This window comes from Labeo rohita, unplaced genomic scaffold (assembly GCF_022985175.1).
Source record: "Labeo rohita strain BAU-BD-2019 unplaced genomic scaffold, IGBB_LRoh.1.0 scaffold_206, whole genome shotgun sequence".
In the NCBI taxonomy this organism is placed as follows: Eukaryota; Metazoa; Chordata; class Actinopteri; order Cypriniformes; family Cyprinidae; genus Labeo; species Labeo rohita.
The window spans coordinates 8079-34358 of NW_026128286.1; the positions used below are offsets into that span (position 1 = coordinate 8079).

Genomic DNA, 26280 nt, shown 5'->3' on the forward strand with positions numbered 1-26280 from the left:
GTCAATGCCACTTTCTCAAGCCAACCTAATAATAAGTGTAAGTAGCACACTCGCTTTTTACTTTCACTTTTGAATTTACAACTACATCCACTATGCGCACAGGGAGCGGCGGTAATTATTTTACAAAATAAGATATTTGTCAATGATGCTTTCTCAATCCAGCCTAATAGTAATAAGTGTAAGTAGCGCATTTGCAATCATGCGGGTGTGGTGGTAATGATTTTACAAGATGGGATATTTGAAGAGTTCAGATGCAAAAGCCTCAAAATCCATCTGATGTATTTCTTTAAACTTAGCATTTCTTTCTGGCTACTTTGTATAGGTTTCTATGTAAGTACTGGTATTTCTGATTGGGCTGAGACTGGAATCTGTCACGAGCATTCACTCATTTTTGACCGAGATGGCTTTAGCTGGTTTAGCATCTGAACTCTTCATTTGTAAAATGACACTTTTCAACTTAAGAAGAAGAAGAAGCCAACAGCATAGTAATAGTCCACAATAAGTGTATAATAAAATAATAAATTGTGTACTTTTTTGTTTCTTTGTTATTCCATTGCGTTTTCCAGCCTATTTATCTGGTCCAGACAAGATCAGTACAAGATCAGACAAGAACTCGTACATTGTGGGGGAAGGTAAAAGAATGTGAGAAGAGTATGTTTTCTCCTCCTTTCCTTTTTTTCCTTTATTGTTTTGCTTTTGTTCACTCACACTAATGACTGTGTTTCTCTTCAGGACTGTCTTTAAATCTAATAGCAGGAATATGTGCTAGTGTTGGTGTTGTTCTGCTAATGGCTGCAGCTGTTGTTGGTGTGATTTATTTTTGTTGCATGAGCTCTAATAAGGGCAAGTATCACCTACATATACTATAGTGAGAGGAAAACATCATCTTTATTAGGCAAAATTATGGTTGAATTGTCTGCATGTGTGTTTTTAACAGAAGACATAAAGAAAAACAAGTCTAAGCCACTGCTAAAAGTCCCAGTATGAGGTAAGATACTGTACTAATTGCTGTTGAAGGAGTGGACGCCTGAATCCATCTGGACCTTTATAATTATATTAATATTTGTCTAATCATTAATAAGATTAATAATATTCTTGATTCTAATACGGTTGATTTGATGAGGGACTACAAGTAATCTGTCTCATTCACCCTTCCTTGATCAAATAGAGTGTGTGTGTCTTTTTCCTGCTGAGTTCTATTTTCTCCTAGGGTCAAGTTGTCACGATGTAAGTGGAGGGGGGGGGTCAAGGAGGACCCCTGACCTAGGAGATCCATGAGTGACCGGAACAACTGTTACAAAGATCTAAGAGTTTTAACCATATATTAAAGTAAACTTTAGTTCATTTTGTATGCCTTTTCCTTCATGCTGTTCGCATAGTGGGATGTGTAACCAACCATACTGATAAGAGCCCTGCCAGGACTATCCAACCTTGGAAGATGGATAAGAGTTCAAGTGAGTGAGTGAGTGAGTGAGTGTCTGTGTGTCTGTCTCTGCGTCTTTGTCTAGGAGCACAGCAGAGCTGACTACATTGGCATCCTGTTCAGAAATAGGTCTCGGGAACGACCTGTTGCGTCTGATCCGGGTTCGGTTGTCGCTTAGATAATCATGTATAGATATACGTTGAGTTTGACGTCCATATGTCGAGCCTTACTAAGTTTATCTGGATTTGAACCAATCAGAATCTTCCTGACCTATGTATTTGCGTAGTTAGCAACTTGTGTTAGAGTATAACTACTGGTGATTTTAACATGTACGCAGAGCAGCCTACGAACTCCGTCGAGAGTGTTGAAGCTGGCTTCTGCTGATGAAACTGCAAACTATCTTCTTCAGTAAAATTTTCTTCGACTGACTACATCGCTGACTCCTGGCCTTCATTACCACACACCTACACTTTGGGTTTTAACTGTATTTCCCCTAACACTGTAAACTGAATAAAACTTAATCTTATTAACTGTAAACACTGTATGATGGGGCGATTAAATATTTATCTTTGACTACGCCACTCCAATTTTCTCTGGGTAGGAGATCCCAAGGTCACAAATAAGGGGGTTCCGCACGGCTATCCAATTAAATGAATGTACTCCAGGCAGAATTACTATAAATCACAATTCACTTTATTAAATACAATAGATTGTCCGTTTCTGAGTTTGCTCACAAGCGATGCTCATATGAGCTGGAAATACACCAGTTTAGAGGGTGACATCACTTCCAAAAATCATACCAAACACTACAGTAGCAAAAAGAAAAAAACAAAAAACAAAAATACAATAAACCCAAAAGAAATGACAATTGGCTTACACAGCACACTGACTCATACGTAAAAGAGAAAATGTAGACACTCTTGACACCCCACACTTGTGCATATGGAAGTGAATATACCCCTCTTCTGTACTCACACTGAGCAAAACTATAGGTCAAGGCTTCGCAAGAGCACAACAGAACTGTTAAATAAAAATACAAAAAAAAAAAAAGACACACAACAAGTCATGGGCAACACTCAAAATATAATAATTCACAAAACCAAGGAATACATCACAAAACAAAAATACAAAAAAAAAAAAAAAAAAAAAAAAAAAAAAAAAAAATGAAGGTGGGAAAAACAATGATCAGTTGAGCTGGACTGAGAAACTCTAAAAAAAGAAAACAACATTAAACAACCAAACACAATTTGTCAACCCAGGTCATACAATTCAACCCTCTTTTTTAAACGGGGCAATTAACAATAACAAGAAAAACCACAAACAGTACGATTTCAAATAGAAACCATTATGTATAATTTATTACAATCAATATTAAAATGCTAGCTATCCTAGCCACACGATAAAATTAAATGTAGATACCTTTACAACGTTTAGCTGATCGCACATATAAACCGTTGAAGGGCTATAATCCCCACACGCTTCCTAAAAGAAGGAAAGGCTCTTAACACTTATACAGAAGGGTGGCAAATTAGTGCGGACAAAGATACACTTAATTTTTCACAACAAAACGACGTACCATAGATCGTCAACCCTCACGTGCAATATATTGTGCAGCTCGTTCAGCGTTTACCCTCATCCAGCCCAAAATAACGAGTATAAGAAACTCAAGGTATCTCCTATTAACTAAAAACAACCACATAGTTAAAAATATATATTTCTACAAAAGAAAATATATTACAAATCGTTTCGCAATAAAATAATTCACTTTAACAATTGTTAGCAATGTTAACACTCACGTACACTATGTAGTGGTATTCGTTCAGTATCCACAAGTCGTTCAGTTTAGAGTACGGAAACGTCTAAGGCACACGTCTAAAAATCAACTGAAAAGCATTTACACGTAAACACTCAATTCAAATATGTGGGATAACGTGCCACAAGAAAAGAAAACCTACCAAAACTCGTTCTCCCAGCGACAAACAACCATCTGCATGCCAAACAATTGAAAGGCGCTCTTCTACTAGTCGGAAGTAGGCATTTAAAGGGAATCCTGCCTATCACCGCAGGTACAACATCGCCTCCTAGTGGCTTGGCTACAACTGTATATTTCTTTCTCTTTGCCTTCCCTTTTTTTTCTTACAGAAGGAGAGATCTCACATTATCAGAGAGAATTTTAACATGATCAGCAGATGTTTTATTCCCATTCAAAACAAATGCCAAGAATCAGGCCAGTTCTGTTTCCTCAAAAAAACTTAATAAAAAGAAAATTCTCCTGATGTGCACGCACATGAAAAACCGCTTCTCGGACTGCACACGAGCAGCAAATTGAGTTCTCTTTTGCATGTTCTTTAGCAAATATACAGATAATTATGTCAAAAATCTTATCTTGGTGAGTATTTTTGTAAACACAGTCGGTTAAGTGAAAGGAAACAGTTAAGACATTATCAGATGTGTTTCAATATAACTGTCACAATCTCCAGCCGGTGTCCCAGGAAAGCCAATAGAGGGCACTTTTCCCCAGACCACTGCTATTCAGTCACAGACTACATTTCCCATAACCCATTGCCCACCCTGGCTCATCATACCTGATTGTTTTCACAAGTTGCTTGTTATCTCATCAGTCTCTGCTCAGTTTTTAGTTGTTTTTTTTTTTTTTTTTTTTTAAAGTTTTCTGTAGTTATTTGGATTATCTGCGCCATGATATGACCTTTGCCTGTTCATTGTCTATGATTGTGGATTGCCTTTCACTACTGTACTTAGATCTTCAATCTTAGTGTCTCCAAGCAGTTCATGACAAAAAGGGATCCATGCATACAGGCTTATAGTGACAGCAGCTTCATACCTTCTGTTTCCCATGTTGATGTTTAATAAAATTACAATAGAAAAAAAATACTCAATGCTCTACAGAGTGAGTGATTAAAAATCGTGAGTGAGATGATTGTATGACTTTTCTTTTAGTCAGTAAGACAAAGTGATTTCTTTGAAAGTTAATGACTGCTTTTGTTTTTCTGTAAAGCTGTTTCATCAAACCTGATCAGTAAAGATTTAAGATGTTTTTTTGCTGTGAAAAGACCATTAGACACACTTTAGCTGGATTGCTGTGGCGCTTTGAGCCTGATGATTGTTGCTTGCAGCCATATTTATATATGGAAATATATATTTGTACAGTAGTGTTTGTGAAGAAGGTTAGTCTTCAGCTCATTCTTGAAGGTTGAGATGGTCTCAGCAGATCAGATGGAGGTTAAATGTTTCTGCAGTGAAGCTTCTGAAATAAATCTATTGCGATTGAACCACAAGGTGGCAGTATTCACAGTAGTGACTATTGAAACCTGGTTTTTCTGTCTGCTTTATTTTTTTATCTATTTGTGGTTATAGGAAGATGAAAAAACCTGGGACTTATTTAAGGCTAACACAATATGAATCATCAGCAACTTGCATTGTATGAAAAAAACAACCTCTATTATCAGCACTGCTGTACCTGAACATTTTTTAAAAATGAACATGTGTGATAGAATTCACTGATGTCTAGATGTTAAGTCTGGTTGCTGACTAGACTTGACTACTAGGACGAGGAACTGGCTCCGTAATGCAGCTATCGCTAACACAGTGATAAACGCTAACAATACTTGGCCCTGAATGTTGGTTAGGGCCTGGTATTTATAGTGTGTGTGATTGGCTGCAGACCACCGACTGGATTTGTGACACACTAAATGCTTTTGTTGACAACATAGCTTCATTTATCTCTAGTTCATTTTATCCAGATCAAAACCAAAAATGGATTTTGTAATCTAATCCAGTTTCAGATTTTTTTTTTTTTTTTTTTTTTTTTTTTTTTTTTGAACAACCCATTTTCAAGATTTGACTCAATCTGATCAGATTACTTAGTTCCAAGCAGACGCTCCATGCTTTCAAATCACTCACATGGTACAAACAACCAAACCTTGTTAATTTAAGCAATTAGGAAATCCTGTGCTTAAACATGTCACCGGTAAGTGGAACGTCCGGTCACCCTATTATTGTGGTCATAATTCAATTAAAATTTGATTCACAATTTTTTGATTTTTAATCATGATTCACAAGTTTTCATCTTTTTTTTTTTTTTTTGTGCACAATGGACATCAAACGCACCAGTATTTTAATACAAAATCACACCAGCCTATAGTATGGGTAGTACTGAGTCAGCAAATCAGTGTTTCCTATTAACTATTAACTTCCTAATAAATCAACAATACTTTATTTACTTTAAATCTGATCATACCATGTTAAGATAGGAAATGGCATGTGCTATGAAACCCCTAAATATGAGATGGATAAAAATATAAAAATGATTTATTTTGTAATTATATCATTGGGTAATTATATTGTATATAAATTACAGGCATAGGGAAGCGTTATTAATATGCAGGGCATTGAAATTTTGAATGCGCTCTTGTGTTTTACTTTCACTTTCAAGATTCACGATCACACGGAGCGGCAGTAGGCCTACTTACCACACATTTGTCAGCAGTGCTCAGGATCTGCAAATCATTCGCCATTGTCCTATCAGCCATCTCTCCTTACTCTGTTTATGTGATAAGTTAAATATATATTATGTACTCTCATTATGTACAACAGTCTACCACTAGCAAGTGGCTAACCATGTCCCTTTAGTGGGTCCATATAATGTGTTGTTCATTTTCCATTTTCGTTTCACTATTTGGGCACATGCCTACTTCCCATAATAACAATAGACCAATAATTAATATATCATTTTTCCAAATACTTGCCCTTGCTGAAAATGGGTCAGGAGGTATATGTTTTTTCTTTTTCTGTTGCTGTTTTATTCTGACAACATATTATTATTATTATTATTTAAGTTGTACTAAGTAACAACTTAGATATTTGTGTTTGCTAAACTTAACAGATGGGTAAGTAACCCAGCTGCCTTAAAATTTTAAGTTGATTCAACTCAAATATCTAAGTTGTCACTTAGTATAATTTAACTTTTTAAGTTGAATAAACTTTTTTTGAGTTGACTGAACTTAAAATTTTAAGGCAGCCAGGTTACAAATTATTTTAAGTTGACTCAACAAATAGTTTTTTACAGTGTATGCGAATTGCTAGAAGACTGAATCGCGATTCATATGTGAATGATTTTTTCCTCCACCCCTAACTAGATGGTGCTATAATTAGTGGTGCCTACACTTTCTAACTAAAGTAACAAGTGTCAAGATTTGCCTGGTTTACATGGCCAGTTCGTTCTTAACTCTTTGACTCGTACAATCACACCGGTGTGATTATTCATGGTTGGTCCCTGAAACATACGATCAGACCCGTGTGATTAGAACATTGAGCGCGTCATGTGATCAGCTGCTGAATTCAAATCTGCATTTGCTCTTTGGCTGGTGCTGAGCCAGATCAGACGCGCTGATCTCTTATCATATTATCACAACTATTCGGTGTTTTCAACCATATAATGCTTATTTTAGGTGCCATACTTTTAAATGCACATAAGTACTAGCAAAACCATACATTTATAGTTTGTAAAAATACACGATGATGTCTATGAAAGCGGCAATAATGATCCCACAGATATAATCTGAAGGCATGTTTTATTAACATCTTATACACATTGTGTAGGTAACTATAAAGTTTAATCTGTTCTTCTCCCAGTTCACCGGGCACATTCTTTAATGTCTTTTGGGAGGAGAGGATGAAACTAACATGGCGGCGCCCATCACCCTATCAACTAACGCAGACATTATAAAAGTGTTTAAACTTCAAAATGCATTTACTTGCGTATATTTCAGAATCGGAATATCATATATTTCATAATCTAGTGAGCACGTTTGTGAATATTAATAATAATAAAAGAAAAAAGAAATAAAATCGATTCATGTGTCTTACAGCGTTACTGTGGCTGCCTTGTGTCACATGACAAGCATGACCCGTCGCCATGGAAGCAATAAGGGCGATACATTCTAAAATAACGGTCGCCTAAAAAATCACCCTGGTGGCTCAGCTAGAATATTTTAACCTCAGGTGTGAAAGGGTTAAATGGTGTAATCATCTTTCCATATTGACAGCTACTCGAGTTTTACTTGTGATTTTTTTCTTCCTTCAGAGGCTGTTAAAATAGACTTGTGTTTTTCCAGGTATGGCAAGAGTGATGGTATTATGCATCATTATCACACTACAAGCCCACAAAGATTGCATTTTTTTTTTTTTAAGACCCCCTGACATCAACAAAAATAAACAGGATATGACCTTTGTGACGTCAAGATTCTAAGAAACAACTTCTTTTTACTGGAGCTAAAACAGCCACTGAAACTATCACTGCTTATCTGGCATGTAACAGTGTGACTGTGAGGTCATGGAGAGAGATGCGTATGAGTAAGAATCATATTTGATATATTTTACATTACATTGCATGGTATTTTCACATTCACACAGCAATATCAGTATCTATAGTATAAATATGCTAGTATAAATATCAAGTATTCTCTTAGATTTGTCAGACATTATTAATGGATTCAACATTTGTAATAAAGCTTTGCATACGGCTGACGTCAAACTGTGGGTTTCATGTGAACAGGAATGGAATAAGCCCTTCAACCACACGCTGTTCAAACAGACACAAAACTAACAGCTCAGACAAACTTCAACCACAAAAATCTAGCAGCATATATTCTTATGAAGAAGCCATTTATATGCCTGAAAGGTCTGACTGTAAATTTTATACAGTTGTGAAGAAATTTGAGCACAGCAGGTTTCAGTTTGACTCACAAACTGAGCAGATAGTGGGGCCAGAGTTTCCAGGGGCCTCCAAAGAGAGTTGAACTCTATCTGTTTCAGGGGCCATCTGGCCACTTTGTATAGAGTCTCTGACCACTACTAAATCATGTGTTTTCTTGTTGTTTTAGCCAAATTAACACTAGGTGTGTTCATCTTCAGCTGGATTTATATTGTATCTTCTCATGGCGATTGGTGCATACTCTACTTGAGCTTCTTCTTTTACATTCTGTAAAAAATAAATAAAATTAATAAATAAATGGATCTGTTGATCTGTTATTCATTCATTGTTGTGGTAAAATGAGCATCTTGAGTATTGTCGGATATGAGTGATGACCTTATGACTATTTTGTGTTTTTTCACTGAGTCACGATCAGTCATATACTGTTACACCTGTCCCGCTTTGTACCACACAGCATTTACACCCCTTGTCCCGCACGTCGCATATTGAAAAAATGCTCCGCATTTTTATCAGTCTGTTGGTTTTTAATGACCATATTGAGAAAATGTCCATACGTTTATTTGTCTTTTTAATAAAGCTTTTATTTATTATTTTTGTGGCATCGATTTTGCGGACCTCATCAAGTGATCTAGGACCACCGACGGGAATGGTCGAGCGCACACGGAAAAACGCGATATTCTGGATTCATTTTAGAGGTGTTAAACAATTAATCACGATTAATCGTTAAACAGCTCTAAGTCATTTTAACCAATTCTTTCAGAGGTGACTTTATTTTAGACGCAACTTCTTATTTTAATAGTTCGTTTGAGACGGTTTCTATGGCGTTATTTTAATGAACAAAATGTCTAGAGCACATTGTTGCAATGCGGGGTGCATCAAAATGCACAAGCACAAAGCTCTTCTCTCGCAGGTGGATTCTCTTCACTCTCATAAAAAAGACACGATTTCTCTCGCTTGCATGTGCGCGCTCAGAAACACAGATAACAGTAGAAAATGTATCTGTCTCACAAGTGTCCTGAATTGTCCCACAAAATCACATCTATGTCCCGCAACAGCCCTATTGCCAGGTCTTCACCCTATACACTGTACAAACACAAGTTTGACTGATTGCTAAATTGATACAGAGATGAACAACATTGTTCAGAATAAATGATTGTACCGTTTTCTTCGCTTTTCCTTTGTTGAATGTTGGCTCAATGTAAGTGATCTCTTCAGGATCTTGAACTGTTTGAAAAATAATTAAACAACATCAACAATTCAATTTTCTAGATCAGCGTCATTCTAGATATTTTAATTCGGTTACCAACTAAGCACTGCATCTTTACACATGTAGGACTGTGTTACTGAGTTCTTGTGTCATTAAATTAATGAAGAATTGGATTTCTGATGCAGTCTGAAAAGTGCAGAATGCTGTTTTTGTTATCAAGACAAGTAAAGAGCATTGTGCAGTGCCTTTTTATAGATAACAACCAAACACTTGCCTTTTTGATCAGATTTACGACATTTCCTGCACATGAGAAATACCCCGACTGCAGCTACAATCAACAGAGATCCGGCCACAGCAGCAACAGAGATCAACACTATTAGAGATACAGAGCCTGTAATGATAGAGAGACATGATCATTAGTGTCAGTCTACTGGGTACAAAAACTACTGGGAGTAACATTTCTAATGTATTATCATCTATCACTAAAATCAGCTCTGGTCCTTACAATCAATTCAGTAAATGTAAGTAAACACTAATACCAACTTTTACATGTTTCCTATGTATTGTTAGGTCTTTTGTGTCACTTCCTCTCTCGAGTGCCATGTTTGTAGTTCTCTGTAGTTTTCTCAGGTGCATGATTATCCCCCCCAGGTGTGCCTCATTTGTGTTTATATAGCCTTGTGCTTCCCCTTTTTGCTTTTTTCAGTTGTGGAATGACAATGCGTTTCTGTTCCCTACAGTCCTTTCTTGTTTTGCCTTTTTCGAGTTTAAAAAAATACTAACCTCTTGCATTTAGATCTGTCTCGTTGTCTGCTTGCTCATCTACTCCACCATTATTACACAGTAACATTTACATGCACATTTGCATGGTGAAATTTCACAGGCAAAGTAAGAGAAAGTGGAACCTAATATGAAGTGTGTGAAAGCCACATGCATTGTAGGGTTGTGAACTAGGTAACGAATCAATGCTAATCTAATGTTTTGGCCTGTAGATTAAAATCATTTAGTTCTGTCTTACAGCTACTTTTCACGAAGCCGTTTTAATGTGTACATTTTTTACTGACAAATTAAGTTTTTAAAAGTGGCTGAATAGATACAAATGCACTGTGTGTGCTTAGTGTAGCCTACAAATTTGCATATTAAAATCCACCAAATGTCTCGATGAGATTGTATTTTATCCTCTGAATTTCTTTGTGTTAGTGTAAACTGACCAATCCTTCCAGCACATGTCCAGACGACTGAGATCAGTGAATAAATGCTATCACCATTGCCATACCTGGACATCGTTGACAGAGTTGAGTTATGTTGAGATGTTGAGTCTGGTTGCTGATGGGATTGTTGATCACACAGCTGTAGGTGTTTTTATCCTTATATTCCACCTCCAGAGGTAGAGAGAGACTGATGCTGAGATCAGACACACTGATGCTGGACAATGAACTGTTTTCTTTGTACCAGGAGAGAGTCACATCACTCACATTCACCACTGAACACAACAATGAACAATATGATGATGATGACAAACATTGTGAAGAGTTACTGCTGATGACAGGAACAGGCAGACAAGCTGAAAAAGATTAGTAAAATCATATTAAATTATATTATTAGTAAATAAGATGAGTTGATGGAGATCAATGGATCACGTCATTTACAAACAAATATGGTGATGACAGATGTTTAACCATTTCAGAGATCATAATAATCAATCAAAAGGAAAGTATTCAATAGACTAAGAAGGCAAACATAAATGTGTCTCTTAAGATTTAGAATCTCAAGATGAAAAAATTAACTAGGATATACTTTAATTATAGCAATTTAAAACTTTTAAACTCACCATAGACAGTGATACTGAAATTCTTGATGACACTGTTGATCTTTAGTTGATAATGTCCATTATGTTGAGTTGTGATGTTTGTGATGGTCAGAGATCCAGTTTGATCATCCAGCTTCAGTCTGTCTCTGAATCTCCCATCAAGAACATCATCATGTACAGCCATGCTGTCAGTCGTTGCATCGATTTGAGCTATTAAAGTCTTGTTATATCCAAACCTCCACAGAATCAGATCATCATCCATTATTTCAGTAAGACCAGAGTTTAGAATGACTGAATCTCCCTCCAACACTAACACTGACTCCACTTCACCTGTTTTAGCAAATACACCTGCAGAACAGAGAGTTTGTCACAGATTAAGTGTTATAATCTGTTGGTTTGCATTACTAGGATCAGTACTATTTAAAAGTTAAATAAATTAATACATGAATAAACAAACAAACAGCACAGACACAAAACAGCAGCACAAACATGAATGAAACTAAACTATAGCATCAATAACTTGACACAGACAAGTTAAAATAGGAAAGGTCCATAAATTATTCTCAGATCTAAATCCAAACCAAATTTGTAGTAATGAAGTGATGTACTTGTTCAGTTTTAGAATTCTTGAAAATAATAGTGAAGTTAGCACTTATACAAAATCAATAAAAACATTTATATGCAAACATATAGAACATACATTCAATACTTACCAGCCAGTTTGCACAAACACACGCAGAACAAAATGACAACATGAACCATTTTCCTTTAGCGTTGTATAATGATAATGCTGAAAATGTTTGATAACAGGCTGCTTGACATGACAGAAGTGAGATATCATCTAGTGTATGTGTGAATCCTCCCCCAACAGGATCTGACCACCCTCCACTGAAAGTGCACTAGCTGTGACCACAAATGTTACACAGTAGTCACAGTAACCTAAATTCTCAATTTTAATTCTGGCAGAAAACATCTTTAAAATAATTATGAAGTGATCACAAATTTGCTTATGTTTTTTCTTTCTTTCTTTCTTTCTTTCTTTCTTTCTAAAAATAGGTCACAATGTACAGTGTTAATGTGCATTGCTGTGACTTACACATTGTACTTTGTGTGTAAGACTTCATAAATAATGCATTGAGGTTAAGAATCCTGCACGTGACTTGTCTATTTCTCCAAAAATTTACAATTATTTTAATGGAAAAGATGCTTTGTGTGGAATGGATATAGATTGTGAGATTGTTCTTACTGTTTCTGTATTTTGAGTCTCAAATGCATTTAGTGAATGACATTTACTTCCTGCTAGGGAAAAAATCACAATGTGGTGTTTTGTAGGTTTGTTTAAATACAATGTATTTCCATGCTTTTATTCAAAGAGACTTTGTAATGAGGCCACAAATTGAGAAACCAAAATTGCCTTGATCTTTTGAGGTGTAAGAGATCACTGTACTAAACATCCTTTAACTTTCAGAACTCAAAACTTTCTCATTAGTCTAAAAACCTAAGACAGTCTACCAAAATGACAGCTTGCAGCATCTACAACTCTATGATGTAATAGGGATGCCAACCCAGCAGGCACTGGACGTCTATATAATGTCAGGTTGACGTTGGACATGACGTTGGACAGACGTTGCATTTTGGTTGAGAATGAAAATCGTGTTGACGTCAGTATTTGACGTCAATTTGACGCTGACTTAATGTTGGATTTTGGTTACACAACCTAAAAACAACCAAATATCAACGTCAGCTGACACTGGTATTGGACATCAATTTAACGTTGACATTAAACGTTGAATTTACATTGAATTTTGGTCAGCCGACGTCGCAACCGAAATTTAACCAAATATCAGCGTCTTATGACGTTGTGTGCCTGCTGGAAAACTCCACCTCTGCAGAAGAAGATCAATGCCTGCTTCTATATCGCTGCCTGTTTAGTTAGCCCCGCCCACCGACCCGCACATGTAGGGTCCAATTTAAACGATCTAAGCGCATGATCTAAAGTACGGGCATGATCTAAAGTGCACTTAGGGCATGTTCGAATCCACTTTTGTTAATGGTCTAAAAGGGTTGTCCCTGTTCTCTTAATGAGTCATGGCTTTGTTCTGGGCGTAAGGTGCGTCCAGCCAATCAGAGTCTCATCTCTCATTCCCTTTAAGAGCCAGTTGCTCTCAAGCTATGGCGGATTCTCTATTTAAATTTGCAAGAACAAAGATTGATTGCTTCTCCAGAGATTCGCGGGCCGAACGAGTTACTATGCACCCTCTTTCCATCCTCTCCCCTTCTTGCTGGACGTGGTCGTTTGCGGAAAAAAATAAAAAATAAAAAATAAATAAATAAATAAATAACGCGCATAAGAAAGCAGTTGACTATCCATTGTGACATGGTATTTTTATATTAATGTACACAATAATAATGTTTTATATTGTAATCCTTTCCTTTTTAATCATGTTTGTGTGCTGCTGCGCGTCCCTGTGTGTAAATATTGCGCCATTGACTTTAGACCAGTTGATCTAGTTGGTTTAGTTCGTCAATGGCGCAGTATATTTCAGTTGCCTCAAAATAGCAAAGCGCCAGCAATGAACACACCTCCTCTTCAGACCAGCAAATGCATTTGCTATTTAAACAACGCATTGCGCAGGGTGTATGATAGGGCCCGTAGTGTTTATGAGTGAGGCAAATCCTAACCCTACATAGAAACCACACGATGAAGATGGCTCCAAAGACAACAAGACAAAAACAGGCTTCAACTTTGCTAGGGTAGTGCAGGTAGTGTAGTTAACCAAACTAATAACAGTAGGCGTTTACTTATGCAGTCCACCACGCCTATTTTTTTATTTTTTTTTTTTTTTCTAAATTATGATGGATTTTTTTTATGTAAAGATCTTAATAACATTATAAGTGAACCTCACATAACAGTATAAAATAAACAACAGAGGCAGTTTATTACCCCTTTAAAATATATCGCGTGTGTGGAAAATAATGTAGACTTATATTTTCCTGTGTTCCTGTCCTTAAAGAAGGTCACATCAGTTTGCTTTCTCTTTCACTTCATGCGGCATGGCGTAACATACGTGTATTTTATTTTAACCTAAGAAATAACGCTATTGCCATTTTATTTAAATAAATAGGCCTAAGTCGTGTTTTTGATATCCGAAATTTATTTAAACACTGAATATAAAATTCTTCCGGCGTTCTGTGTGGCAGGAATACGAAGGCAGACTCTATTATAATAGCGCAACGGAGCAAAACTATTTAAATGAACTATTATACAGACACATTTGCTGAAATAATGGAATCCTGTTTTGTGCTCACTCTGCTTATTTTGCTCGTTGGTGGTAAGACATTTATTTGATTTTATCTATATTCAACTCTTTACGTTTTTAGTTTCATTTTACATTGACTCATACAATCTTGTGTCTACTGTCGCTATTTTAAAAAATACTTTAGTATATTTTAAGCTATAAAGTAGCACGATTTTTCTTGTTCTGTATTTTTTGACGACATTTATTTGATTAGTTCTTCCTGAAAATGGCGCACTGCAGTATAACACTGATTTGCCTGTGCCAACAACACTGCCGCCTTCCTCCTGACCGGGTATAGGGCTGCGTTTCTCATCGTAAGCTACCTTGGTCATCGAGACCTTTAGTGGCAATAGTTCTACGATGCTTTCGGAAAACGCAGCAGATTGCTCATTTTTTGTGATAACATACAATACAAAAAATGTAACAACAATATATTAACTGCATGTGTTAATTATAGAGAAATAGTGCGGTGTGTTTCTGTGTTACTTACGCTCAACCCTTTTATCTTTCCAGGTGTGTTTGGTGATGTGGTGACAGTGTCAGTGACTGAGGGAGATTCGGTCACTCTACAAACTGATATCACAAAGAAAGAACATGACAAGATGCTGTGGTATTTTGACGACACTCGCATAGCTCTGATCAATGGACATCCCAATACGAGTTGTTTATATGATGGTGAAGGCGGGAGATTCAGAGACAGACTGATGGTGGACTATGACACTGGATCTCTGACCATCACAAACATCAGATCTGAACATGCCGGACGTTATGAAGCAGAGATCATCAGAAGCGAAAGTTCAGGCAAAAGGCAAAGCTTGAACAGAAACCGCAAGTGTGACAGCACAAAAATTACCAAAAAAATCAGCATCAGTCATGATGATACCATAAAAACTTTCAATATGATCGTCATTGGTAAGTCATGCAATGTAATTTACCCTTAAGGTTATTATTATTATTATTATTATTATTATTATTATTATTATTAATTAATTAATTAATTAATTAATTTTTTTTTATGGATAAATATATGTTAGATATTAAATATTAAAACCATGGAATTAAATCATGATTTTGCACGCCATTATTTTCTTTTCTTTTTTTTTTTTTCAATTTATGTTGTTTTTGTTTTATTCACTCACACAGAGGGATTCTTAATGTGACACTGAAGAGTGTTTTCTAAAAGTTTTACTGCAGCTAATAAACTGACCTGTTTTTTTTTTAACATCAATTCAGCATCAATGTGTTGTTTTATATTCCTTTTTTATATCTTTATTTTTACTCCAGCTGATCTGTCTGATCAAGACAAAACTGATGAAGAACCACGTATGGAAAAGAGGGAGTTTGACTTGGGTATGTTTTCACCCTTCATTTTGTTATCTTTTAATAATAAATTGGAAAGCCCATAACATGCTCCTTACAAACCTGTAATTCCACAAATCATGTATAAATGGTACTGGAAAGGCAAACAGAAGCATGGCAGCTGTATAAACAAATTTAGAGGAGCTTAGTTTTTAACAGCAGATGGGGCTCTAGGCTAGTTTTTAACCGCACACTCAAGTGCTCATGAAGAATAGCAATTGTGCCAGTAATTTAGGTGTTTAAATGTACTTGCACTTCGGGTTTTATGCTTTTATGACGAGTCAATCCATGAATCGATTTATCATAATAGTCCTACGCCTATTGTATCTTGAGGTCATGATACAGTGAAAAGGCATTTCTTGACATTTCTGGAGGCCAACCTCATAGACTATTCCCAAAACTTTCAAAAACTTGTCAAATATGGAATAATCCCTATTTTTTTGTGACAAAGACATAAGCCTTATGGACCTGCAAAAGTGTCCATGGAGAGAACATATATGTAGTGAATATGGAGTATAAACACACTGCCATATTCTCTCGCACTTATGACTGTCTCTTTTTATCCCTTCAGATTCAGGTCTGTCTTCCGCTGCTGTAGTAGGAATATGTGCTGCTGTTCTGCTGCTGGTGATTGTTGTAGCTGCTGCTGGTGTGATTTATTCTCGCCACAAGTTCTCTAGAAATGGCAAGTATTACATGCAGGGAAACATCATGTGCTTTATGCAAAATTATTATTTGGCTCTCTGGAATACTTGATTCTGATTGGTCAGATGCAACATTCCAAATATATATATATATATATTTTATTTATTTTTCTCCCACAGCAGAAATAGAGAAAAACAAGTATGAAGGATTTATGCCCATATAAGAGGTAAGATACTGTACTGAAAACTGAAGACTTTACATCACACTAAGACCTGTTTGGTTTTACTTCCACAGACAGAATCAACATAATGGCAAATAAACCTTTTTAACAGAATCTAATTGACTGATAAATGACAGATGTGCTGATTGTGTCTAATTTGAACTATAAAAGCAATGTTTGTTTCTCTAACTTTACCTTCTGTGATTCATTGTTTTCTTAGGAGAAAGACAAAATCATCAGTCATAAAAACAAAAACATCAGTGTGCAATGACTGGTCCAGAAACAATATTCACTGTAAAACACACTACACTACTCTTTATTTACAGCTTTGAAAAATATTAGCAGTAAAGCCAATTTACAAGAATGTATTTGTTCTAGTTTGCATTGTTTTGGGGATTTACCTTGATGAAACACTGGACACATGAATATCAACAATTACTGATGCCTTTTAGCTTCAAGAGAGTAACTGTATATCATAGTTGTGTTTTGGTGTGGTTGGTTTTATCGTTCATTTATAATCATGTAATGGTCTTGCTGTGCTTTCTACTGTTCTTTCATTTTAGGTTTGTATGGGTTTTAAGGGATAATTTCCTTCATGACAAAGATGTATTGTCTTATTTTTGTGATATTTTCCATTCCAAAAACTAACGTATTTATAATATTACTCAACATTCTGGAATTCCCATTCATTTTCTCCATTGAGAAACTGATTAATGATTCTGTGAAAACCACAGACTTAGCAGTGCAATATGTAATTACTTTCTACAAATTAAATGAAAATTATAGATTGTAATGTAGATTACTTCTGACTACTTTTAGATTACTTTTGAAATTACTTGTTTAAAAATCTCAGGGGACTTCAAGTAAACATTTTAGGTCAGAGGGGTTTGTCTGACAAAAAAAGTTTGTGAATCTCTGCATTACACAAAAACAGCAACATGAAAAATCAATCAGATAAACAGGTTATTTTTTTTTCGTAATGTAATTTATTACATTAATACATTATGTATGTAATAAATTAACAATGTAATTTATCTGTATGCTTTTGCTTTAGAATATATTTTTAAATGACATCTTTATGGAGAAAATAAATAGGACAAATACTTCCAGAATAAAAATGATTCTGTCATTGTTTATGCTGTATTGCCATATTTATTCTTGCATGACAATTTAAAATGTATGTCTATAATAAAAAAAGACTGTTGTCCTCTTCCGATTTCCTGTGACATGTTGTTGCTGTTGTTGTTTTTTTTTTTTTTATTATTAATACATTTTATTTTGTGTATTTTTAGTTAATTAAATATGGAATAAAAATAATTTAAATTAATGTAACTATAAGTAATTAATTCCACTGTAAACTGCCTTTAAGCATTAAAAAAACTAGTTACATTTCATTTGAATCCACTGCACAAAGAATATTTCTTTATATACAGTACAAAGTGTTAAAGTAACACTGAAGCATTAAAATAAATAAATAAATAAATAAATAAATAGAAAGAAAGAAAGAAAGAAAGAAAAGAAAAGAAAAGAAAAGAAAAAGAAAATGAAATGATTCAGCATTAGTGCTGAAAAAAGCTAAACAAAAAAAGAAAAAGGGAAGAGGTGGGTAAAAACTCAACTAACTGACTGACAGCCACAGACTTACAAGAAATCAGCTGAACTAAAATGTCTTGACTTTTTCCTCAACAATGGACCTTTCTCACATTTCCGGGTTTCTCATAGTGGAAGTTGTCATAGCTGGGTAAAGTCCAAGAGCAGTGAATGGGAGTGTACCACAAATATATTTTTGGTACAAACACTACAGTCTGTCGCATCGCAGATCAGATTTTATTTATCAGCGAGCGGAGTGACGAGCTGACCGATCTTATTTTGAAAAGCCTGTTGACTTTTGCCGTTTATCTATGGTAGTTTTTCGAATATTCGTTTCTTATTTATTTGGTTCTACATTGTTTGCTGATTTTTACTTTGTGTAATTTCTTTCTTATTCGTTTTGCTAATAAAAGCTCTACGTTTCTTATATTTATTTGGTTCCACGGTGTTTACCGATTTTCAGTTTTCTATACTAGGCTATTTAAAATTGAAGGAGATTCAAGCAATTGACGCCGAATTGCCGCTAATTTAAAAGTGAAAGTAAAATGTCCAGCTATTTAAATGTGAAGGAAAGCGGGTAAAAAGAGAGAAGTTGAAGCTATGTGCCATTGACTTTCGGAGCCAGTGTCCTACTTTGCTCATAACTGGGAAACTTGTTTCTGATGTAGCCAAACAACTTGCAAAAGCGAGTCCTCTCTATCAAGAATCATGAGTCGCGACTCACGAGGATATGGGGCTTAAATTTAAATTAATTTACCTAAAAACGTACTTATTCTATCCACTAAAATAATGAAGTAATATAGAAAAAAAAAAAAAGTTTTTTGGATTTTTCAAAACTCAGACAAAATCATGCGTGCCCCAGTCCCCCCTAAACTTGATGAAAAGGTGATATAATACAAAGAATAGTGTTATAAATGTGAAATATGAAAAAATTTCAAGGATTTACGATGATGATGACCGTTAAAATGCCTCATCACATTCTTGACTTAAGTTTGATTGCAACATATAATTAATTACTGTTAATAGTGTTCATTATCTGTTTGATTATGTCATTAACTGATTTTTACTATTAACTTCTGCCATATGTACATCAGCTTGACATAGTGACCACTAGTAAGCCACTACTAAATATATTGTAGAAACCTTAATTTTTGTAAGGCTGCTTTGCAACGATTTGCATCCTGAAAAGCGCTATACAAATAAACTTCAATTGAATTGAAAACTGAAAAATGACTCCCCTTTATTTATTTATCTGTTTATTTTTGTAATTTGTGATGTTCAGAATCTGTTTATCTAAATTTATTTATTGTCACTAATGTTGAGATAATAAATTGATTCTTAATGTCTATTTGTGTCTGTATGCTAAAGTACTAGTTCTATTCTTTTTGTGCAAAATAACTTTTACAAATCCTTCAGATTATCTTAACAGTTCTGAATCTCTAACGACCAATTACTTATAGAGTATGTTCTATACAATATGAATGTGTGTAGTAATCTGGACGTACTCCATCAGCCATGTTGTCATTGTCACGTGACGTACCAGAGTCAATTTTCCGTATTTTAAAATACAGTAAAATCTGTAAAATGAACAGTAAAAAATAGTTTAAAATTACAGCTTTTTCCCTCACTCATCAAAAACATAAGCTGGTACCGACAAATGAAGTACAGACATTGCATCCTAATTTGTTTTATTGTTATACAACCTTTAAATTAAAAATATATAGGCTTAGGCCTATATATGAGTCATAGACATATCAGTTGGGTAAGTGCTAGTCAATTCTGTTTAAATTTTATGGTGCTTTATTAGCATGACAAAAATTTCTACTTTTGTGTTTTTAGTGCATTTGCAGCATTGTTCCGTACAATTAAAACAGTACAAAGTAAAAATGCACAAAGCACTGTAACAAATAAAAAAAACCTCTGTAATTGGCAAAGAAATATGCAATGGATGTCAATTCCAAATATTGACGAATATTCCACGTTTTGCCCATCAGATGGCGCCAACGTACACATAGCTGGTTTTTATGAAGGAAATAAAATGCTTACATGTAAATAACAATATTTGTATCTGATTTTTTTTTTCTTTCAGTGATACAAAATTAGTCATGACAGAAAAAAAATAAATAAAATAAAATACATAAAATACATAAAGCACATCATACACACATTCTATTATACAGCCCAGTTTTTTTGTTCAGTTCAGTTCAGTTTAGTTGAAAATCATTTAAAAATATCTTTCAAAAATCTTCCAAATTTACAGGTATATGAAATATTGTCATTTACATGATGTTTTACTTATATATATATATATATATATATATATATATATATATATATATATATATATATATATATATATATATATATATAAATACTGTTCAATACTCTTTTTATTCATCAGTCATTTAATCTGATTCTGAATTCATAGTTTATTCTTATGACATCCCTTTAATTTAACTAGGCATATGATTCATAGAACTTTCATCCTTTCAGTATGTAATATTCAGTTTTCAACAAAAATCGTGGGGTTGCTGCATATAGTAATGAAACAAAATTAAAATAGCAACATAAAATAATGGGGTAAACTTAAAATAGTGTGATTAAAAAAAAAAAAAACGTAAAATGGATGGCATTAAAAAATGAAATATTAAAGAATATTCATCATTTTGGCCACTAGATGGAGAACAAAGGTTCGTTGTGCCATCACTAAACAATCGGGCTACACATATTTTCTGTTTTTCCGATTAAGTCCCCTATATGTAACAATATTTATGATCTGTTGCGTTTTCTTTTAACATTTTGTAGATCTGACATCACTGACCAGAAGAACAACAGCAGCCACGCCCATCAGAAGAGTGACGACCAATCGGATCACAGCTTCAACAGTATCACAACAACTGCCATGAACATCTAAAAAAAGAAGAAAATCTAATATAACAAATAGTATATTGAATTGAGATTTTTTTTTCAAAAACTTGCTCTAGTCTGTGTCATGAACTAAAAAAAAAATCTCCTTTTGTGCTCCACAGAAAAAAAAAATCAAAACAGTTTAGAAAGACATAAGAAAATGAATCAACAAATAAATTCAGTACATAAATACGAGTTATATCACCTGCTGTCACATCAGCACATTTGTGACAGAGTTCACTGAAGTCCAGATGTTGAGTCTGGTTGCTGATGGGATTGTTGATCACACAGCTGTAGGTGTTTTTATCCTGATATTCCACCTCCAGAGGTAGAGAGAGACTGATGCTGACACCAGACACACTGATGCTGGACAATAAACTGTTTCCTTTGTACCAGGAGAGACTCACATGACCCACATTCACCACTGAACACAACAATGAACAAGATGATGATGAACATTGTGAAGAGTTACTGCTGATGACAGGAACAGACAGACGAGCTGGAAAACACAAGACAATAAACAAATCTGGATAAAACCAATCAACAATCTATGTTCCATTCAGTTTGTTTAATAAATGTTGAGTGTTTTCACAGTCAGGGTGTGTGCCATCTTAACAAACTATCAGCATATAAAAAATAAAATAAAAATATTTGAAAGACAAATGACCTCTATTCACCATAGACAGAAACACTGAATGTTTTTGATGACAGTTTTGCTCCCCTTATCTCTAGTTTATAAACTCCAGCATGTTGAGTTGTGATGTCTGTGATGGTCAGAGATCCAGTTTGTTTGTCCAGCTTCAGTCTGGATTTCCCATCAGTACTAATGTATGTGTTGAAGATTCCAGCAGCTTTATTGATTTCAGCTATCAGAGATTTATCAGCTCCAAATTTCCAAAGTATGTCATGTATTCATGTATTTGTATTTGAATTCAGCATGTATTTCAGTAACGTCAATGTTTAGATTGACAGAATCTCCCTCCATCACTGACACTGACTCACCAAACACACCTGAAGAGTAAGTATGAGATTTTTCACAGATTAAGGTTTCTATTGTTTATAAATCCTAAAATTAGATGTAATTTGTAATATTTAGATGTGATCTGAAGAAGAGCAGCAGAAACACAAAAGAACATTGAACAGCTTTTGCTGATACAGAAAAAGGCAGGCACGCTGGAAACCATGGGAGGAAAAACAGAATCTCATAGTAATAAAGTGTTTGTTGTAACATTAGTCAGTTGTTGTGGTCAGTAGACAATGCTGATACTAAAAGTCATGATATTCTGAAACATTGTTTAAATATAGTGTTTTGGGGTTTTCATTACTAGAAGGCAATATTGGGATGTTGTGGATGAATAGGACCAATGCCAGAGCTAACTCCATACAATGGAAATTTTATTGCATCAAGAATCAGACAACTCATGTCTAACAGCAATAACCAGAACTTTCTCTTAGTCTCTCTCTACCTTGTTACCTGTCATGCTATTATACTACTACATAGCAGTCATGTGCAGAATTACGATGTTTCGCAGAACACAACAAATATGCACGCTGTAAGGCAGTGCTCTGGAGGGCCACTGTCCTGCAAAGTTTAGCTGCAACCCTAATCAAACACACCTGCCTTTAGATTTCTACCAAAGCCACTAAAAGGCAAGACTGGAACCATTAGCCGAAAAAGCATAACGGCAGTAAAGGCAGTACGTGGGACCAGAAGCCGTTTTCTTTAAATGGATGTCAGTGCAAGAGAGGCTTCACTACGCTGAATAAACTGCTTTTTAGAGGAAATGTCTTATCATTTAATAAATCGACAGCCTATTTGCTAATCTTCAACATATTTAAGTTAAACAATACTTTTGGATTGAACTATTTTTAGAGTTTACCACAAAAAAAAAAAAAAAAAAAAAAAAAAAAAAAAAGATGTTTTACAAAAGAAGTCACTGACTTTTTGCGACAGGTATTCAGCTTACAGCACTTCTCATTATTCCTATCCTGAAAAAAACAATAGACACCATCACAAAATTTGTTATGGTTTTACTGGTCATAATGGGACTTGTATTGGTTTTAATGGAAACTGTAATGGACCCTGTTGGTCACCTTATGTTGATGGCTTGTTAAAACCAACAAATCCTAATGGAATATGTCCCAAAACACACTACAGCAACCCATGGGCCTCGGAAGCAAAACAAATGTGGGTGGGTGGGTGGGTGGGTGGGTGTTGTTTGCAGCGGTTACTAACATTACCTTTGCCTACTAACATCACAACATTACAAAAGACGACTGTTAAGACACGTTTCCAGTGGCGTAAGTGGTAAAGCAAGTAGCTAGTGTTTTCTAACACAAACGACCCGAGTTCACATCCGCCTACTGCTGAAATTGTTTTTCTCGGAAATGCAGAAAGGCATGCGTTTTCAATAAAAATAAAAATGAAGGAAATAATCGATAAGTTTGAAGAAAGTATCGGTTAGGTGTATCTGAGCACCAGATATCAGATGCTTTGTCTGCTTTGCTGTGTTTCGGGAGTGCAGCAGGTACAAGTAACTATTAAAACACAGAATGGAGTTTAATTAACATGAAGTGTTGTAGTGCAGGGTACACCCAAGTATACGGCGTATACCCACTTCTAAATCCCGTCTGATGCACATCATTCAGTAGTATCCTGTATTAGCCAAAATGACCATCCATCAGTACAGCCCTACAAAGGCAAAAGACCTTAACTCACTAGAGTGTGAAACTGAGAAAAATGACTTTAAAGTTTTTTATTTGTCCAGCCAAATTGATTATAGGTAGGACGCTGGAAATTTGGCAATTAGATGTTTTAGTAATGAAAATTATCTACATTAAAAAATTGTGAGCTCAAAACTCTGCAAAAAGTGAGAAGTCACACCAAGGCAAAGGGCAGTAACTTCCTCTGTGTACCACTAGAGGGAGCCTGAGTACCACTACTGGTACTCCTACCACACTTTGCTATGCTCGGTAACGTAAGAGAAGGGTAGACATAGCATTGACTTGAATGAAATAGCCTAACCTAAAAGGTTGGTTGTTGTTAAATAATTAATTCATAACGAATTAATTAATTGTAGCCTACCGTTTCCACTACCTGACCCGCATGGTCTTTCAGGGCTCGAATTTTTTTACTTGGTAGCACTGGAGCTTCCAATTTCAAAAAGTTAGGAGCACCAAATTAATATTAAGGTTGCATTAAATACAACTACACAACCTATAGCCTACAGCCTAGATATGTTATATAGCCTAATTTGCGCACATTGGGGAAACGCTCTCAAAAGGTGGGGTATTAAAATTGCTTTTGAATGCGCGCGCGCGTTTTACTTTCGGTTTCGTTTTAACGATCGCGCGAATCTCTCCGCGGCGCAGAGCGTACATTCTACAGTACAACACATTAATTTAACAAAACTATTTGAAAGTAGAGGGGATTTTGAAAAGTGTGTCCCCAGTGGAAATTACGCCCCTGCGTGAGTTAAACTCTGAAGCTGAGTTGTCATTTGCGAATGTATGCCGCATTGTAGAGTACACTGAGACGGAGGATCGCGATGCCGGCTCAGCATCGTGATGTCTATCGGCTATCGGCGATGGACGATGGCATCGTCTATCGACCCAACCCTAATGGAGACTCAATGTTTTCTACAGTCAGCATCACAATACTTTTGGGAAACATGGCCCAGAGTGGTGCAACCCAAATGGAAGGTGCTGGTACACTTGATTGTGCAGCACAAGCCAATTTAAAGACTGCTGCATGAAGGAAGCACAAAACAATACTTTAAATTCATTCTAAACTCTCTAATGCAGCTACCTGGTGTAAGTAAAACAACCTGAATGTTGTTTAATATGCATTAATCCTGCTTCTTGAATATTTTAAGGGGTAGTAAACACACCTGCTGAACACAGAGTAAAAGATTAAGGATCCCAAATAACTTAAACAAGCTAATAACTATGCAACATTAGAATATACATTAGAGTATATTTAATTATTTACAAGGTGGTAAAACCATTTTTATCTAGGAAAAAAAATTTACATCCTTTGGCTGATTAAAAAGTATTTTATGGCTTTATTAAACCTCTTTAAAGTCATCAACATCTAGATTAAAACTAAAGCAAGAAAATGATTAAAACTTACCAACCAGATGCCATAAGCAGAACAAAACAAGCATGTGAACCATTTTCAGATGACAGCACTTTAAGCATGTGAACACTTCTGTGACAGGCAGCTTTAACAACTAACAGGACAGTGTTAAACTGCGATATAGTGTTGTGTGTGATTCATTCACCAAAAATAAGTTGACCACCAGCCACTCAATGCACGCTCTTCTAGCATGCATTGGTAATAAATATTTAGCTTTTAAATATTCTGTTCTACATTATGTTTTGCAGCAATACATTTAAAATATTTTATTGTATATTGAATATTTTGTTCTTAAAAGTGTAAAATGATCTTAGGATGGTCACTGGATGGTTATTTCTTGCGGTGCCATTGGAAGATCACACTCACACAAACACATATTTGAATATAGTAAGCTGTAACGTCAATGTTATAGTAAGCAGAAGCGTTTTTTTTTTTTTTTTTTTTTTTTTTTTTCCAACCACAGAAGTCAGCAGAGGTTTCACTTTGACTCACAAACTGAGCTGCCTGAGTATCTCAAGTGAAATAAAATGAATGTACAATATGTGGCTCTTGTATACTTTGCTCTGTTATGTTTTGAATGATTCATTTAAATGCTCTAAAACCTGCTGCTCCTTGTAAAGAAGGGTCAGCGATGTTAGGATCCATCTGCAGCATTTTAATAGCTTTAACACAGTGATACACAGTGTCGATACACAGCAAACAGGGTTATCAGAGGCAAGACAAAAGGCAATTAGAGGTACATGAGGTCAGGGCAGGCAGCAGAGTAAACAATAGTCCATAAAGAGTGCAGAGGGTCAAAAGGCAGGTAGAGTAGAATGAAACAACGAGAGAAACAGTCCTGGATCAAACACAGTAATAATAGAATAATAAGGAATGCTCAGAAATGTCAGCCGAGGTAAAACAAGACTTTGTGCAGAGTGCAGATGAGCCAGCTGTTTAAATAGTTCCG

At 35.3% G+C, this 26280-nt stretch overlaps 2 protein-coding genes across 4 annotated transcripts; one reads left to right on the forward strand and one right to left on the reverse strand.

Annotated features, from left to right (window-relative positions):
• Positions 1–7845: 7845 nt before the first annotated feature.
• Positions 7846–15095, reverse strand: LOC127159287 (SLAM family member 5-like). Of its 2 annotated transcripts, none has more exons than XM_051102163.1 (6): positions 14963–15095; positions 11195–11521; positions 10640–10927; positions 9638–9754; positions 9316–9380; positions 7846–8423 (listed from the first exon to the last, which is right to left on the reverse strand). In XM_051102163.1, exons 2-6 carry the CDS (start codon positions 11433–11435, stop codon positions 8337–8339), a joined length of 798 nt encoding a protein of 265 aa, XP_050958120.1. In that variant the 5' UTR covers positions 11436–11521; positions 14963–15095; the 3' UTR covers positions 7846–8336. The 2 variants fall into 2 exon arrangements, with proteins under 2 accessions (XP_050958120.1, XP_050958119.1); XM_051102162.1 differs by lacking the exon at positions 14963–15095 and adding an exon at positions 11887–12004.
• Positions 14197–17851, forward strand: LOC127159288 (uncharacterized). 2 transcript variants are annotated; one of them, XM_051102164.1, is made up of 6 exons: positions 14197–14505; positions 14986–15384; positions 15757–15822; positions 16403–16516; positions 16656–16702; positions 16917–17851. In XM_051102164.1, exons 1-5 carry the CDS (start codon positions 14427–14429, stop codon positions 16697–16699), a joined length of 702 nt encoding a protein of 233 aa, XP_050958121.1. In that variant the 5' UTR covers positions 14197–14426; the 3' UTR covers positions 16700–16702; positions 16917–17851. The 2 variants fall into 2 exon arrangements, with proteins under 2 accessions (XP_050958121.1, XP_050958122.1); XM_051102165.1 differs by having other exon boundaries at positions 16659–16702.
• Positions 17852–26280: the final 8429 nt, after the last annotated feature.

Excerpts from the sequence above, each read along its gene's own strand:
- LOC127159287 (XM_051102162.1), bottom strand. The coding sequence starts at position 11,935 with ATGGTTCATGTTGTCATTTTGTTCTGCGTGTGTTTGTGCAAACTGGCT. Across the intron at positions 10,928-11,194 it reads TTTCAGTATCACTGTCTATG|CTTGTCTGCCTGTTCCTGTC; the intron begins GTGAGTTTAAAA and ends AATCTTTTTCAG. Across the intron at positions 9,755-10,639 it reads ACTCTGTCAACGATGTCCAG|GCTCTGTATCTCTAATAGTG; the intron begins GTATGGCAATGG and ends CTATCATTACAG.
- LOC127159288 (XM_051102164.1), top strand. The coding sequence starts at position 14,427 with ATGAACTATTATACAGACACATTTGCTGAAATAATGGAATCCTGTTTT. Across the intron at positions 14,506-14,985 it reads GCTTATTTTGCTCGTTGGTG|GTGTGTTTGGTGATGTGGTG; the intron begins GTAAGACATTTA and ends TTATCTTTCCAG. Across the intron at positions 15,385-15,756 it reads TTTCAATATGATCGTCATTG|CTGATCTGTCTGATCAAGAC; the intron begins GTAAGTCATGCA and ends TTTTTACTCCAG.